Raw genomic sequence first — 16,842 nt, 5'->3', positions numbered from 1 at the left:
CCTCCTTAGGGACTGTCAGGCTAATGTGTGTGAGGCAATGGTCTATATCAGAATGCTGTTTCCCTGGGAGACGAGCATATTATTAGCCAACGGTCAGTATACTCCAACCATCTGTATTGTCTCCAACAAGACAAACATTCTCATTGACATGTAATATTTTCAAGGTTCCTAAAAGAATTGTCCATGAGGGAGCCTATCAGCCTTAACTGCTTACAGAAATAACCAATGACAGTGTCCATTTCATCCGGCTGGTTGCCTTGCCCTGCCACTCGACACCCACCGGTTATTCCCGTGTGAGCTAGCTAGCTGTGTTGCCGCTCAGTTTGGCCACACCAACTTTCGTGTCTATTTTGGTATCTTCTGAGCTGGCTATCAGGACCCAGGCCACTCCACTACATTTGAACATGGACCTGAGTGCTTGCCTCACTTTGGTGAGTTTTCGTTGTTTCTTCAGCTTTAAGTGAAGGACTCTGTTAACCGTTCATGCCAGGCGGTGACGAGAGCTTACTTTCAGCAGGTGTTTTCGCACTGGATTCTACTTTGGAGGATTTGCGTTTGATACCACGGTCGCGATCGGACGGTTACCATCAGCATGAACGACGCATCACCGAGGTAAGGAAGCAGTGTAATAATAAAGCTATTCACAAAGACATGAACCATACTTAAGGCCAGCCTACAGGATATAAGTTATAAGAAGTTTCTTTTGACATTAGTGGCACAAAGGACTTATAGCACAAAGTCCACTCTACAGTAGATTTCATTGAAAAATCAATACCACCCTATTTAAACGTCTATGAGGAGGATTCATGACCATGTTCTAATGCTCACGCCTATATGCAGTGCAGTTATCTGGGCTCCTCATTCCTCGGGTATAAATATACGAGCAGATGCTGGGAAAGTACCGCGGTTCCTAACTGATATCTGGTTATGAGAGCTGGTAGACTTTTGGCAAACAAAGTCTCCTGGAAAGCCAAAACATTCTGCGAGTTAAGATACATTAACGCCTCTTACTTTTGCAATATTAATAATACAAATAATATGTTCTCTTATCTGTTGTAAACATACCTTCTTGCACTTCCGTTTACCCTTGACAGTGAAAATGAAGTTTCGGTGTGCAGATCCACAATTTTCTTTGAACGTCCGTGTTTATATTTGTCTCAACATCATCTGCTTATAAGGAGAGTCGTGTTTATGGCGATTGTTGAACAGTTGAGTTATATGCCAGTCGCAATGCTCCCAGGTCAGGGCACATCAATGGGTTAATGGGCTATTCTCAGACTTCACCCAGATAGCTAAAGTAAGCTACAGTGGAGCAGCTGCTGAGTGACGGATGTGCTGATTTACGTTTCCGTGGTGTAGACATGAATATTGTCTCAACATAACCGGTCTATTTATCAGCCAATTAAACATGACACAGATGTGATTGCATATGTTCAATGACGATGTTGAATACATGGACTGTTTTCATAGCATACGGTGTTACCCACAGTCTGCTTAGTGCTCACGGCTTTAGGAACCATGCAGGGCTTAAAATAGCAAAGCGCATGGCTTGAAGTGTTTGTCTGCTGCCTGCATAGTGACAGCACGGGCACGAAGACACATGTCGGGTATATAAAGGTCATCACAGAGTTCACCAAGAACATTCGTTATATCGGGAATTTTCGAAATGCACAAATTCTAGATTGATAACTGTTGTGAGTTAAATGTTTGCAACTGATTTCACTTTCTCTCGTTTTAGAAAGTTCACATATCCCACCGCTCCCCCAATGTTAACCTGAGCTGGACGAAAGCCAACGGATCTACAGAGCTGCAGGAGCTGTAGGGGCCGCAGGACAGGTGATGAATGAGACAGAACCGAGGTTGTTGGCATCATGACCTGTGTGGATAAGCGGCACGTGAGCCATCGGACGGGGAGCATGCTCCACCATCGCTTCCCAAATGGCTTCACCGACGTGTTCATGGACGAGACCGATCGAGAGGTCAGCACTCTCACCGATCGGGCCTTTCGAAGCCTCTGCGTTGGAGATGACGCGGTTTACAATGACGAGTTATTGTATGGATTCTCACCCTTCAGCTGCCACAAACCTCTGGTGGGGGATCCTCATAAAAAGAGTCATCACAAGGAACCTACAAAGCAAGAGAAAAACAAAACCGCCCAGCCGTGGAAACAGCAGCAACAGAAGAACATATCCAACATGTCGTCTTTCCTCAAGGCATTAAGTGCAACGGAGGGAAGCTGTGATGGGATGTTGATCAAAAATGGAGGCTTGACGGACACTAAGGGGGAATCGTGGGATAAGTCTGCACTTCGCAGCATACAGAGAGAGTTATCGGATTTCTCCACGGATTATCACACCAATTTTCCAGATGGACATAACAAGACGCATCAGTCTGGAGACGGATCGTCGAACAAAACAGGCAAGGATGCTAGCCAGTACTCAAAGAGCAAAAATGGGAAGTCTACTGTCAAAGTAAGGAAACTTAACATCAAGAACTTTTTCCTCCACAGCGAGTTTAGCCCTTTTCAAGCTTGGAGGGATTTGAACCAGTTCCCTTTTGGCCAAGAGGACACTTCTATTCTCCCCACAGACAATATCCCAAAATGGTGCGACCTGTCTTTTTACAAGGAGCTCACAGAGGCCCACAGAAAAGAGACTCTGCATGAAGAGGAGGTGCAGTCATGCCATAAAGCAGCCCCTCCCCCCCCTCCTCCCACTGCTCCTAAACCCATCCCTCCCCCCCCTCCTCCTCCTCCAAAAGTCCTGCCAAAGCCAACAGCCACTCCTGCTGGGAAGAGGTGCTCATCAGAAGGAGGGGAGGGGTGTACTGCCCCCTGGAGGCGCAACAGATCCAGGGCAACGAGTGTGATTCCAGGCAACCAGCTTGGGCCACCCATCCAGGAAAACAGCTTACAAACATTGGAGGAAAGTCTTTGGTTGGCAAAGAAAGAAGTTAGATCTGTGGAGGTGGAAGCAATCGAGGAAGTCAGCTCTTTGGCGTCTACTCCGTTCAGCATCTGCCAGCTGATGACTCCCGTTATTCCCTCCAGACAAGCTACAGAAACATCAGAAATCCTTCAAATGGTCCTCTCGCCATCTGCACTAGACCCCCCACTGAGACCGCACTCCGAGGCCAAAATGACCCCTGAACCTGCAGTCAAACGGGACAGCTACAAATCACTCGCCTCTAGCATCCTCTTCAACCTCAAAGACAACAGGAAGAGGGTGAAAAGCCGCTACAGCCCTCCTAAATTCAAAACATTAGAAGTGCCTGAAAGTGGCACCCAATCCCCACGCTGTGTTAATCTGAGATATCCACAAGCTGGCTCTGAGGGTTACGCGTCAGGATTAAGTACACCTGCCCTGTTCAAAGATGGACGGACAGTCTGCACTCCCGTTTTGGAATCTAACAGCTCCCCGATAGTTGGTCAGACTAAGCAAGATAGAGATGGACCTCTTTCAGACGATTATTTGTTAGCAAATCTACTGCAAAACAAAAAGGATGCATCAGGTGGTCTTGGTGAGGATAACCCAATACCCCCCTTTATACAATCAAAAAGGAGTCCAAAGGCTAAAAAGCAAAACTATCCGTCTCTGAATTTGTACAAGAAAGCCAACCCTATTGACAGCGATGTGAAATATCTTGTAGTCCCTCCGAGCCCTCGTGCTCCACTTCAAATAGACGACCCAACGGAGACGAATCACCTTCCACCACTCTCGCTAAACGAAGGGCTCTCTCCAAAAGCACTGCCAACAGACACAGGGCTTTCACCGAATACTTTAAATGTCAACAAAAGTCGTTCACCTAAAATGTCCCTGCTTGCACTTGAGAAAGAGGGGTTGTCATCGAATGCATCGGTAGGGAAAAGAACACCAAATGTACCAGAAAAAGCTAAACGACCTGCAAAAGACATCAAAGAAAGCTCTAGAGAAAAGGTTTCGAGTGGCCAACTCAGTACGAAGGATGTGATCAGAGCAGCAAGGGAAGCAATTAATGCAGCCAAGAATAAAGCTCTATCTTCATCTCAGTCAGATAGCATCAATAAGCCTGCTTCAGATATAGAAGAACTGAGGGAGAGAGACATGGATAGGAGGTCCTATTCGAAAGAAATGTTCAGCCGCAACAGAGAAAGTTCAGTACCAGAAAACAACAATGCTTTATCTCAAAGTAGAAATGAAACGACACCGGTAGACATAGTCAAAAAGCAGCCCCCGCCAGTTCCAAAGAGAAACTTTGCTATATCTGATATCCAAGTCTCTCTTGACAACCAGCTGACATATAACGTTGACAGGCTCACTAACGGCGATTCGGGTGCAAAATTAGATTTGAATGAAAAGGAAACAACCGAGAAACAGCGTAAACCCAAGCATGTATTCTCAGCTAGACAAAACAACTACATAAAAAGTCAAAGATATGCAGTGACTGATGAAGAACAAGGAGGGGAGTTTGAGGAAAGTCATCTGAAAGTGAACAATGGGAGGGAGCTGGAGGACGAAGCCATTTCACCCGGAGAAAGGAGGGACAGTGAGCATATTATTAGTGATTTGCATGCTTTGAAAGAGCTGGGGAAAGTAAGGCTTGGCGATCGTGTTCTGGAGAACGCAAAGAAGAAATTAAGTGCCTTTAGATTAGATGGGGAGACGAAAACTAAGAATGATTTGATTTCAAGGGAGCTAAGAAATATTAAGAAGGGTATGCTGTCAATGAGAGGTAACACGATGTCTAAGAGAGACATCTTTCTACAGAAAGAAAAGGATCAGGGCAAGGAAGAAACGTTCACAAAGATTGACAATAACGTGAAAGTAAACAAAGCACTTGTAAATGACAATTATGACCGGGCAAAAATGGCACTGGAAGAGATTATTTCAGACAGGCAGAAGAGAAAATATAGACCCACAGAACAAGATGCACATCCAATGTTCGACGAGGACGCTGAGGAGAGTTATGTAACAAGGGCAGAGCTACGTAAACAAGCAATGAACGAATCTACGACGGAGGTGACAGAAAAACAAAATGGCTGCACTGTTGCACTCAAAGAGAGGTTAGGTGATCTCAGAGACCATAATAACATGAGACAGATCCTTTCTCAAACAGAACCAGGACTCGGTGAGAGTCACAGATCAGGTGGTCGGTTTGCTCTGCCTGGCATCGAAGCAATTGAAGACCCGAGCCATGAATCAGAAGAGGTGAATGTGAGAGACATTTCGAGACAGATATCTGACGAGAGTGGAGATAGTCTGACGAGCAACAATGAAGGCAAAAAGACAGATGCTCCCCCCGTTCCTCCTCGAATCAAAAAGGGAGGAAGTGTTACAAAGGATAGTTTGAAAGACATCTTCGACAAAGATTTAAAGTATGAATATGAAGAGGCACAATTTCATGAGCTGAGGAGTACAGGCTTCTTAAAACAAGAAGTAGACTTATTCAAAAGAGATCCGGTTCAAAGGGAAAGTAGTCCCGTTGAAGAGAGTATAGTCAAAGAAATTGAGGCAACACACTTGCAAGTAGATACGAGTCCAACAAGGGACGAGACATTTGAAAACAGAAATGCCAGGGCTCAGGAAAAACTAAAAGTTAAGCGAAAAGCTCCTTTAAGACCAGATCATTTAGACACACCAGGTGACGACGTAACGAATAATGTAGTGACAGAAGAACCTGAAACGACAAATCGAGCTAGCGAGGAAACGAATGGGCATGCGGAGGCTATTGGAGACATTCCCAGGGATATAATATTGCCCTTACTACTTGTAAATGGTGTTAGCATCAATCAGAGCCCGCCTGATCAAGGCAGCTTGTCTTCAAAGTCATCTTACTTCTCTGTGGAGAGCGCACTGCACCGAAATACTGAGACAGAGTCAAACGTCTACCACTCTCTGGAGAACTTGATTGGAGAGGAGGATGAGGTCGATGAAGACGCTCTGAATATTAACACAAAAGAAGATTCGGATAGGATGGATGAATATTATTCTTTGAGTGATCCTGAAAACGAGCCGGAGCTTGTAAAACCACCAACACAACAATCTCCTCAAAAAGAGACAGACGTACCGTTCGCCGACAGCAAGGAACGAGACACGACGACAGAAACCTTCGATCATGATGGAAATAATCAGACGCCTTCCGATATTATCTCACCAACGTTGGGGATCCCTGCCCTATTTAAGGTCAAAGACAACACTTTCACCAATAAGATGAGGTCAAAGACGGTTCAACCATGGTCACCAAGAGGCAGTCTGAGTGGTTCAGAGAAGGGAGAGGAGGTACATCAAGTACATGAACATCTAGACCTTCTTCTGGCTAAGGAACCTGACACCAGGGGCTGCTCGCCAAGACCAGATGAAATCTTCAAACCTGAAGACATTCAATTACAGATTTCATCTCCCATGCCGCTCTCTCCGTCAGATCTACAAAGCGAAAGCCCACAGAAACCACAGGTTGGAGGGTTCCTCACTGTCCCACTGGAGGAGGACAGGTTGTCTGGGGTAAGTCCGTTATCTGAAGGCGTGGAGAGCTTCTCAACCAGCGCAGCAGACATCGCTGATGTGGTGGGAATGAGCGCTGTGGTGTTGAAGCTTCCCAGCGAGCGGTCTGGGTCCACCTGCAGTGGAAGTGAAAGCCAAACAGGGTTGCCTAAACCACCGGTTGTCTTACCCAAATCGGAAAAGGCTGTTCTCAAAGCCATTAAGATCACAACTAGAAGAATTAAGAAGGAGGAGGCGGCACAGAAGACCTCCCACAAGCCGTCTCAAAGCGGCAGCAGACACAGAGCGGAGAGACACAAGAACGACAAATCTGAGCACAAAAGCAGTAGAAGTAGCAAGAGCAGTGAGAGAAACCACAGGGAAAAGGCTGAAGATGATCGTCACGATGAAAGTAACCACGGCAGACCCAGTCAAGATCAGAGTGAACAACCACCCCGTGATAGAAGAGGCGAGAGAAGTGAAAACCGTCTTCAAAATCAAACAGACGTGCGCCAAAAGACTCGGAGACAGAGCCACGATGCGGTGGAAAGCAGTCGCCAGAACAACGAAGCACTTTCCCAATGTGGAAACGGAAAGGCCCGGTCGCAGCAGCAATAAGCACATTCGAGATAAACCAGAGCAACGACACTACAGTAGTGATAGGGTCATCAGTAACGTACCTGTGTACAAAAGTCAGCAAAGCGATAGACCCACGTCGGACAGGCCATTCAACCGATCACAAAGCATTGACAGGTACATGGGGGGGAAAGTGGAGCGCAGGCTTAGCAACGATACGTCTATGAACGAGAAGCTTGATACGAGGACCCAACGCATCGAAAAATCCATCATGGACGAGCTTCAGCAGAGAGGGAGAGCCAAAGAAAAGCCGAGCAGAGATAACCCAACCAGGAGGAGTCATAGTATTGATGTGTACCCCAACCCTAATCCCAACCCCAACCCTAATCCCAACCCCAATCCCGCAAATTTCTCGCGTCAATCGAGCTACAGCAGCCACACCAGCCAGCTTTCTCGCCAGTCTAGCATCGAGCACGCCATTGTTACACAATCCTTTCCAATGACCCAACGTAAGCTCCTCCAGGACCCTGACACCGGGCAGTACTTCTTTGTAGACATGCCCGTACAAGTCAAGACAAAGACCTTCTTTGATCCAGAAACAGGAAGCTATGTGCAGCTTCCAGTCCAGCCACCAGAGGGCGCTGTTCCTCAGGCATCCACCTTGGAGGTTTTGACCCAGCCTATGGTCGTTTACCACAGCTTCGTACCGGTGCCACTGTCTCCAATGACTCATGCATCTATCGTCCAAGCCTCTCATATGGAGCCAAGGATGAGGCAAATGCACTATAATGAGGGACATCAATATTTAGAGCCGGTTTATGGTCAACCCGACCACATGTTAGGAGAGTTTCTCGGCACAGAGGAGCTTGACTGTCCAAGCTGATAGGCCATGAGATATGAAAGGAAAGATCCACCCTCCGCTTTTGCTCTTTTGCCAATCATTTTTGAACAGTTGAATGTGATTTCCTCCTTTAGGTTAAGTTTCTGATCCTTGCATTTATTTTCTTGTCTTGACACGAGACAAAGAAGCTGTGCAGGCCCCGGTTGGTTTGTGAGGATTTTGACTTGATTGTGAACTGACAGAATTGTAAATTATTGATAGATGTTGTCGTATGCTGTTGTTTGAATGCGAGTTTAAGGATAATGTGCAATTTTTGACAAACATACGGGACATGGGTGACCATGTACATAATGTATTAAAGCGTAACCAGAGATGGATGGCTTTTATGTAAATGTGGAATATTTATTTTAATTGCGACAGTGTTTTTTGGGGTCTCCACCTCTTTTTGGTATTTTGTTTTATTACCTGCCTTGAGATTTCCTTTTTCACCAGACAGTTGGCAGTCACTTAAGTTATCATTAGAGATACTTGAAACAACAGAACTGGCTCAACACATGAATGTAACTGTCAACATGACTAAACACTCAAATAATTTTGCATGCTGAAGTTGAAATTGCAGTTACAGTTGTGTTTGATATAAAACTATTTTTTTTGTTTATATTGCCTAAAAGCTTGAACTGGCATTTGTGCAATCAATGTTTTTTAATATGCAGAAGACATGGCGGAGAATTGGGATTTGCACGTTTGTTGCATTGGCATTTTTCTAAACTAGAATAAAGCAGGGCTGTATTGTGTCTGTGATCCATTCCAATAAAAAACAACTGTTGTTACAGAGTTGTTTTCTTATGTTGCCTTTCATTTCACTGTTATCTTTATCTGACGTCTTTTAAATATAATTAATTGGAGTTGGTGTTATTGGTGTTTTAATTAGAGTACAATTAAAGTAGGGTTCATTATTATTTTATAATTATCTTGGCGGTCTATTGAACCCAAATGTTTGTATTTTCATTTTTAATTAATAAGATAATGCAAATTCATTGAGTGGACAAATCGGAACAGGTTTAATGCGGTTCTGTAATTCCCCTTGCCTTATCTGTCGTGTATTTTGAGATGTTTTTCTAAATATAATCACAATCTGATCGAGATTCTGTAAATGTACAGTAATGATGTGATCTGAGATCTACAACCATACCTGTATGTCGCCATCTGCTGGTCAGTAGCTGCAGTACATAGATAAGAAAGTGAATACGGGCCTGGCCACATACCAACACAAATACAATTTTAGAGAAAAAAAGGTTAAACAAAAGCCAGATTCTTATCCACACTCCAGCTACCCTTTCAGCTCAAGTTTTCATTGTAAATATTATTAAAACTGAACACCAATTAAAGGTGGGGTAGGTAAGTTTGAGAAACCGGCTCGAGATCGCTCGAATTTGAAAATACACAACCGGAGAAAATCTGCCACTTCCTTATAGAGCCCCTCCTCCAACACACACGAACGCGCACATGACCAATGAGGGCACGAGATAAGTTTGTGCCCCGATGGAAGGCTGACAGGCAGGTAGGCCTATTCCCGCGAGAGTGCGTAAAACTTTAATTTATTAATTTATCTAAAATGTGAAATTGTACCAATATACTCACGGACCACTAGGGGGCGCTCACGGACCACCAGTGGTCCGCGGACCACACTTTGAGAAGCACTGCTCTAGATAGATACATAAATACATTTAAAGAATAACTACTCTGGCTCAGAGTACGTGACATTCTTTTGGGGAGAATTCCCTAACCCAGTGATATGTATTATAAAATATATTTTTAAAAACTGATAGATATCATCAACAGCCGTAATACTGTAAAAAGTACAACCAATCCGTAGAAAATCTGCCACTTCCTCACAGAGCCCCTCCTCCAACACACACGAACGTGCACATGACCAATGAGGGCACGAGATAAGTGTGTGCCCCGATGGAAGGCTGACAGGCAGGTAGGCCATCCAATCGATTGGTTGTACTTCTTACAGTATCACAGCTTCTACAGATGACATTTTTTTATGGATTTGTTGTCAAAGCACTTCAGATATTCATTGCTATCGGGATGTTAAGAGCATTCCATGGAATATAACAAAAAGTGTATCTCGAGCCGGTTTCTCAAACTTACCTACCCCACCTTTAATGTTTTCTAACCTATGTCTCAACATTTTTCGCTCGCCTGAGCATTGGGTATTCATTCAGACTATTTACATTTCTGTTCATGTCATGCTATTTAAACGTTGCCTTACGACATCTTTTTGGCTTGCAGCGTCACAACTTGACAACGTGATCAAATGCAATTAACCGATCCATACCATATGTTTAGGTTAAGGACGTCTAAACAACAACAACTATTGCTCAGATGTAACTAAATGAGATTGAGATTAGGTGATTTATAAACCCCTTACTGTAGAGGCTAAGCGATCAACAAATCAAAGTCCGGTGCACATGAGAGACTTTCGGGTGCATGGGAACCCGAGTAAATGATGTTAGTCAGTACCTTCAATATATAATTACTAAGAGCAAAAGATCAAGTATGGATAGTGAAAGCAATATATTTTCATTCCAAATCTATTTTGTAATACTCCACGAGATGGTTTTGGAATCCCAGGACTAAACTAAACTGGATCGCCGATTAAAATCTGAGGAATAATCGTTTTATTTCTCAACGTAATACAATATCTACACATATGCACGAAAAAAGACGTGGTCTCATTGTCTCAGTGTGAAGGAGTCAGTGTGTCAGTGACAGCCGCAGCTTAACGCCACCATGTCGTCGTACTGCTTCAAAACCACGTTCTCCTCGTCGTCGAAGTACAACAGGCTGATGGACTGCAGTTTGTCGGGCACACAGCAGGGGGCCTCCACCTCGTCGCTGGACAGTTTGAGGGCGTGCATGATGGAGCGCACCGTGGCGTGGTTGGTGGCTTTGAGGCTGCCCCCCAGAGGGAAGGGGCAGGAACCTTTGCAGTGGTAGGCGTTGTAGCCGCGGGGAGAGATGATCCAGCCGGACCAGCCGATCTCCTCGAAGTCAACGAAGAGAGGAAGTCGCTGGCAGGACTGAGAGCGGGAGTGGGGGTGGAAACCTGGAGACGCTCGCCGCCTCCTGCTGTGAGGGTCCTGGAGCTCAGGGGCCGCAGGGTGAGGCTGACCTGTGGAGAGAGGAGGGGGCACGTCGGGTTAGAAGAGCAATATGTATATAAAGCAGGGGTGTCCAAACGACGGCCATTTTGAAGCGGCCCTCAGAAATTCAAAAAGCATAATGGAATATATCACACAGTGGTTTTCAAATACATTCAGTCAATGAAAAGTCAATGAAAAGTTGATAAGAAAAAAGCCCAATAACATATTTACAGAACAAGCTTGACGTATACACTTCCTGTTTCCCCTTCTTATAATCAATCTGAAGCTTGGGTTTTAAGGGATGAGCTAAACGCTTATAACTGAACTTATGAGGCAGTATCATCTAGTGAGTGCCCCAAGCCTTCATATATCTTTCTGTATGTGGCCCTCGTGAAAAAAGTTACATTTTGGGCATTTTAGATATTCATCGATGAGCTTTTTTTAATTTATTTTAAAACAGAGCAACTGTCACATAACTAATTTGAAATTTTGAATGTCTTTAATTATTATAATTAAAATATTTTTTTTTATATTTGTATACTGTACATACAAACATTTCCCAAATTGGGATCAATAAAGTCATTCTTATCGTATATTCTTACCTGGAGACGCTCGCCGCCTCCTGCTGTGAGGGTCCTGGAGCTCAAGGGCCGCAGGGTGAGGCTGACCTGCAGAGAGAGGAGGGGGCACATCGGGTTAGAAGAGCAATATTTATATAAAGGATTACACTTTTGGAATTTTAGATATTGATTTTATTGAATTTTTTCTATTTGTATTTCATTGTAAAACAGAGCAACTGTCACAAAGCTAATTAGAATGTTTGAATGTCTTGTATTTTATTTGGACCCCCAAAAACGGTTATATTTAAAATATATGTTTGATATACTTGTATACAACATTTTCCAAAATTAGGATCAATTTTTTTTTGATTGATTGATTGATTGATATACTTTATTAATCCCCGTGGGGAAATTGTTTCTCTGCATTTGACCCATCCTAGTGTTAGGAGCAGTGGGCAGCCATTTTGAACAGCGCCCGGGGAGCAGTGTAGGGAACAGTGCCTTGCTCAGGGACACCTCGGTAGCACTTGGTCTTGCCGGGACTTGAACTGGTGACCTTCCAGTTGCCAAGCCAAGTCCCTATAGACTTCGCCACCACCGCCCTTAAATCAATAAAGTACATCTTATCGTGTATATATTTTATCATTTGACTATGCTACTGAACTGCTTCTTATCCCCCAGTGTCTCACACCCTCCTTCCTACCCAGGAACGACTGGTTTGACGCTCCTGTCCTCCCGTCGTCGTCGGAGAAGAGGACGAGGTAGGCGTTGTTGTCCATCGGCTCTCCGCTTCTCTTGTATGACGGAGACCGCGCTGACTCCATCCAGCTCCCAGAGGGCAGCGTGGTCACCACCAGGATGCCGTTATTCTCCTGGCTGTTGCGGATCCACTTTGACACCTGACATTCAAACACAATCGACGGGTTAACACACAACTACTTTATAAACATCTTAGTTCATTATTTAGTGTATATCTCAGTGCTTTCACATTCATCTTAATACATCAGTGCATACATTCAAGGAAATCACTGCAAGATTTAAATAGGATATCTCTTTGTATAACTCTCTAGATCAGTGTTTCTCAAACTTCTTCATACCAAGGACCACTTAACCAATTTCTAGAACAGATTACAAATCGGCTGAAATTGGTACAAACAAGTGGCAACATGTGTGATGAAGGTGTTGCGCTGGGCTATATCATACAATCAAAAGTGAAACTTAAGCTCGCTCCATTGCGGAGATATTCTCGCGAGAGTGCGTAAAACTTTAATTGATTAATTAATTTAAAATGTGAAATTGTACCAATATACTCACGGACCACTAGGGGGCGCTCACGGACCAGCAGTGGTCCGCGGACCACACTTTGAGAAGCACTGCTCTAGATAGATACATAAATACATTGAAAGAATAACTACTCTGGCTCAGAGTACGTGACATTCTTTTGGGGAGAATCCCCTTACCCAGTGATATGTATTATAAAATATATTGATAGAAAAAAAACTGATAGATATCATCATAACACTTCCCACTTTGATTACATTAAAGGTGGGGTAGGTACGTTTCAGAAACAGGCTCGAGATACACTTTTTGTTATATTCCATGGAATGCTCTTAACATCCCGATAGCAATGGATATTTTGGATTGGATGGCCTACCTGCCTGTCAGCCTTCCATCGGGGCACAAACTTATCTCGTGCCCTCATTGGTCATGTGCGCGTTCGTGTGTGTTGGGGGAGGAGCTCTGTGAGGAAGTGGCAGATTTTCTCCGGTTGTGTATTTTCACATTCTAGCGATCTCGAGCCGGTTTCTCAAACTTACCTACCCCACCTTTAAGATATGTTTTAGATATTACAAGTTTTCTGTATTTTACGTCTAAAGATGCTAATGAGAATGTTTTGGTGAATTAAGGAGATATTTGCAGTCAAATATACAAAATTATACTCGTAAATGTTTCTATTGGATGCTTTCTTTACACTTGTCTGACAGAAGACATGTTTATAACTCTCACACATGCCTCGCGCATGGTCTCGTCTTGAACAAGAACGTTTTTTGTACCGTTTGAGTGAAATTGAAGATTTCCCATCCCTGCGTGTGCAGAGGCACCAGTCTGGAGGTGATGAGGTTTCCTCTCCATGGCTTCACTCGGCTGTCCAGCACCTCGTACAGATCCACCTGAGAGTCACAACATGGAGCTGTTACAGTAGCTCACTAAACTGTCACCTTCAAAAGCTATTATTTATCAGACATGACACAAGTCCCTGCATCTACAACAGCCTGCAGACTATGAAGCAAGACGAAGGTTCTTGTTGGTCATAGTTATGTTTACTCACTAACATATTGCTCACTAAATATATCTGTCACATGACTCTGGTGATGTTTCCATCCTCATGAAATGAAATATCTACATTAAAACAGATTAAATAATGTCACTAACACGACTTTACCTTGTAGAAATGAGGCCCAAATGACTTTCCGAGGTAAAACTTCTGTTTCTTTCTGAACCAACGAAACTCTGCTTTGATCACTCTCTCCTCTCTGCCCACAGAGGACAGATTGAAGAAGTGAACCCTCTCTCCAGAATTAGCTGCAGGCGAAAAAATATCAAACACAGCTTGAGTAAAACATTTAAATACTGTTCTGGTGAAGAGATGTAGCAAAGTCCTTAATTGTAGCTGTTTAAATTAGACATGTGTCATGCGTAAACGTGCGTAAACGTGCGTAAAAGCACATATGGATCACCATTACGCACCGTTTATGCTGTTGTTACACTTATTTTTCAAATACGCTGAAGAACCAGGCACGTATATCAGTTTGACTCACCTTTATCTTCAAAACTCCGCACTGTATTTCCTTCCAGAATGTCCTTCTGGCTCTTGGGTCCCCCCTCGGAAACCGTCACCGCGTTAAAAAGATCCAACATGAACTGAGGCGCCTTTTTGTTCGGAGCCGAGGCCGGTCCTCGCGGTAAATCCTTCAAATGTAACAACCCGTCCAGCCTTTTGCTCCCCGCTTCCGTCGTATCTACCCCGTGCTGCCTCCCGGGTGCCGTCCCCCTGTCCAGAGGGAGCGCGAGGAGGGTGACGCACCTCATCCGGAGCGCGAGGAGCACCCAGAGGCGCAGAGCTCCTGCTGTCATTGTGAGAGAAAGTGAAGTGAGGTCTGCGGGACTCCGGGTGATAACCGCCACCCCGATGCCTTTGATGACCCCCCCCCCGCCGCCTGTATCCAGCTTTAACACCGGGGCATGATTGGTGATTGATGATGGAGCGAAGACAAGACAAAGGAAAGGTGAAAATCACCCGAGTCAGCCCATACAGATAAATAAACGATACATAAATGACTAATTCCTCTTTATTTGTATTTCCAGGGTAAAGAAAAGGCCATTTCTCTTATTTCACACAACTTATAATAATTAATACAACATCTGTTTATCAATTGTAATATACAGGATACACATATGTGACAGTTTGGCACACAACATAATACATGTATGTTTAACATCGATGCACCTTTTGGGTAAATCAGAATTATTTATTGAGCACGTGTAGTTGCAAAAACACTAAATGTGCTTATATTTAAAAGTATAAAGCACAACAAGAACGAGGAATAAGAATTGGAGCATACGTAATGTACAACACAAGCGAGAAAGGTTTATCGGTAATTATACACGTGTACATATATCTTCCTAATATGAAACATAGGACTTTAATATAGAGAAACAGGTGTGTTGTCACTGCTGCATTACAGTGGTTTCATACAACGGGGCCAGACCAAATAAAGTTGACCCGTGTTGATGTTTTGTCATCACGTGTTTCTGTTATCAGCACGAGGCCAGTCGCGAGAGAGCAAACGAAGAGCAGAGCTGTGACGCAGATGCAGCGCGTTACTCGGCTTGTTAAGGCGCACATTTACCACAAAACTACCACTTACCCCCCCCCCCCCCCTTACTGTTTGTCAAGTGACTCACAGTTAACACGCAGATCAGTGTGTATTCCTCCGTTAAAGATGATCTCCAATCAATCAGCGGGAACTAACCCTATTGTTGATCACATTACGCAGGAATGATGATCCCCTCATTTAGCGGCCATTACTCACGTTTTGAATTGTTCCCTTTTTGTGAGATCACTTGTTCCCTCACTGAGACGAGCACAGGACTCTGCAAACAGCAAGATCCCACCAGCAGCAGCAGCAGCAGCAGATGATTGGATTGGCTTTAAAAACTGTACTTGTATCTGTTTTTCATTTGTTCAAGTCATTTTTTACGTCAACACTTTGCCTTTGTTACCATGGGAACAGATACGTACTGATATGTGATGTTATCTGCATTGTATCTGTCTTTTTATGTTAAACAAATATGAACCTTTCAACTTTGTTATCAGTGGGAAAACAACTACCCATATATGTGATTAAATGCGAAGGACAAACACGAGGATATGGACTGTAACAGTGTGTGTGTGCGCGTGGGGGTGTAACTATCAAATGAGACGCTACGGAAGACATTAAAGCTGTAGCACATTTGAATGTATTATAAAATGAAACTACATGTTGGCTGTGTGTAGTTTTGTACGATTTGTATGTATGAGCAAACTGTGCCTTCGCTTAGCGTCTACTACTGCTTTTATTTATTTTACTGCATTGAGAGAAGCCCACAAAATGTTGTTGAAGCCATTAGGATGACAGTAAAGATATCCCTTCTTCTTCTCTTCCTCCTGTGATGTATGGGATTTTACGCGTGTGCCGTCTGTGTGTTTTTGTATGACGTGCGACATGTGAACGTATATGAGGTGTGTGTGTGTGTGTGTGTGCGTGTGTGTGTGTGTGTGTGTGTGTGTGTGTGTGTGTGTGTGTGTGTGTGTGTGTGTGGGGTGTCCTCAAATGTTTACCCTGCCCATGTGCTGACCGCAGATAGACTTAAAGGGAAGCCCTCTGACGTAGATCCAGGGCTTCACAGCACGTGGCTGAGTTGATGGGGTTTATTGAATTATTTTGTTTATTCATATACAGATGTATTTTTAATTATTTATCTAGTTTACCTTTTAATATATTTTAATGTATTAAAGATGTTTATAGCATTTTTTATTTTATTTATTGCACATTGTAACTTGAACTTAATTAAAAATGTTTTTCATTTCATTCTAAATATCTGCTATTGTTCTTATTGAAGGCATTGTGTGTTTCTGATTATAATGTATGTTTTGTACGTGGCTTTAATACCATTTGACTTGCCTTTAGGGAGGACAGCCATCAATAATCAAT

General features: G+C 43.7%; 2 protein-coding genes across 3 annotated transcripts; one reads left to right on the top strand and one right to left on the bottom strand.

Moving 5' to 3' along the window:
• The first annotated feature begins 252 nt into the window (after positions 1–252).
• Positions 253–8,712, top strand: LOC117464881 (uncharacterized). Of its 2 annotated transcripts, XM_034107629.2 has the most exons (3): positions 253–431; positions 518–612; positions 1,739–8,712. In XM_034107629.2, the coding sequence occupies exon 3, from the start codon at positions 1,872–1,874 to the stop codon at positions 7,074–7,076; it is 5,205 nt and encodes a 1,734-aa protein (XP_033963520.1). In that variant the 5' UTR covers positions 253–431; positions 518–612; positions 1,739–1,871; the 3' UTR covers positions 7,077–8,712. The 2 variants fall into 2 exon arrangements, with proteins under 2 accessions (XP_033963520.1, XP_033963519.1); XM_034107628.2 differs by having other exon boundaries at positions 253–612.
• Positions 8,713–10,574: 1,862 nt separating this feature from the next.
• On the bottom strand, positions 10,575–15,758 carry LOC117465107 (bone morphogenetic protein 2-like). Its single transcript, XM_034107999.1, has 7 exons — positions 15,682–15,758; positions 14,407–14,815; positions 14,031–14,170; positions 13,642–13,758; positions 12,291–12,486; positions 11,630–11,695; positions 10,575–11,056 (listed from the first exon to the last, which is right to left on the bottom strand). Exons 2-7 carry the CDS (start codon positions 14,720–14,722, stop codon positions 10,647–10,649), a joined length of 1,245 nt encoding a protein of 414 aa, XP_033963890.1. The 5' UTR covers positions 14,723–14,815; positions 15,682–15,758; the 3' UTR covers positions 10,575–10,646.
• Positions 15,759–16,842: the final 1,084 nt, after the last annotated feature.

Source organism: Pseudochaenichthys georgianus, chromosome 19, assembly GCF_902827115.2.
Source record: "Pseudochaenichthys georgianus chromosome 19, fPseGeo1.2, whole genome shotgun sequence".
NCBI classification, from domain to species: Eukaryota; Metazoa; Chordata; class Actinopteri; order Perciformes; family Channichthyidae; genus Pseudochaenichthys; species Pseudochaenichthys georgianus.
The sequence above is the reverse complement of the archived record's forward strand: the minus strand, read 5'-3'. Positions and strand labels throughout refer to the sequence as shown.

Excerpts from the sequence above, each read along its gene's own strand:
- LOC117464881 (XM_034107629.2), top strand. The coding sequence starts at position 1,872 with ATGACCTGTGTGGATAAGCGGCACGTGAGCCATCGGACGGGGAGCATG.
- LOC117465107 (XM_034107999.1), bottom strand. The coding sequence starts at position 14,722 with ATGACAGCAGGAGCTCTGCGCCTCTGGGTGCTCCTCGCGCTCCGGATG. Across the intron at positions 13,759-14,030 it reads TTGGGCCTCATTTCTACAAG|GTGGATCTGTACGAGGTGCT; the intron begins GTAAAGTCGTGT and ends TGTGACTCTCAG. Across the intron at positions 11,057-11,629 it reads GAGGCGGCGAGCGTCTCCAG|GTCAGCCTCACCCTGCGGCC; the intron begins GTAAGAATATAC and ends CTCTCTCCACAG.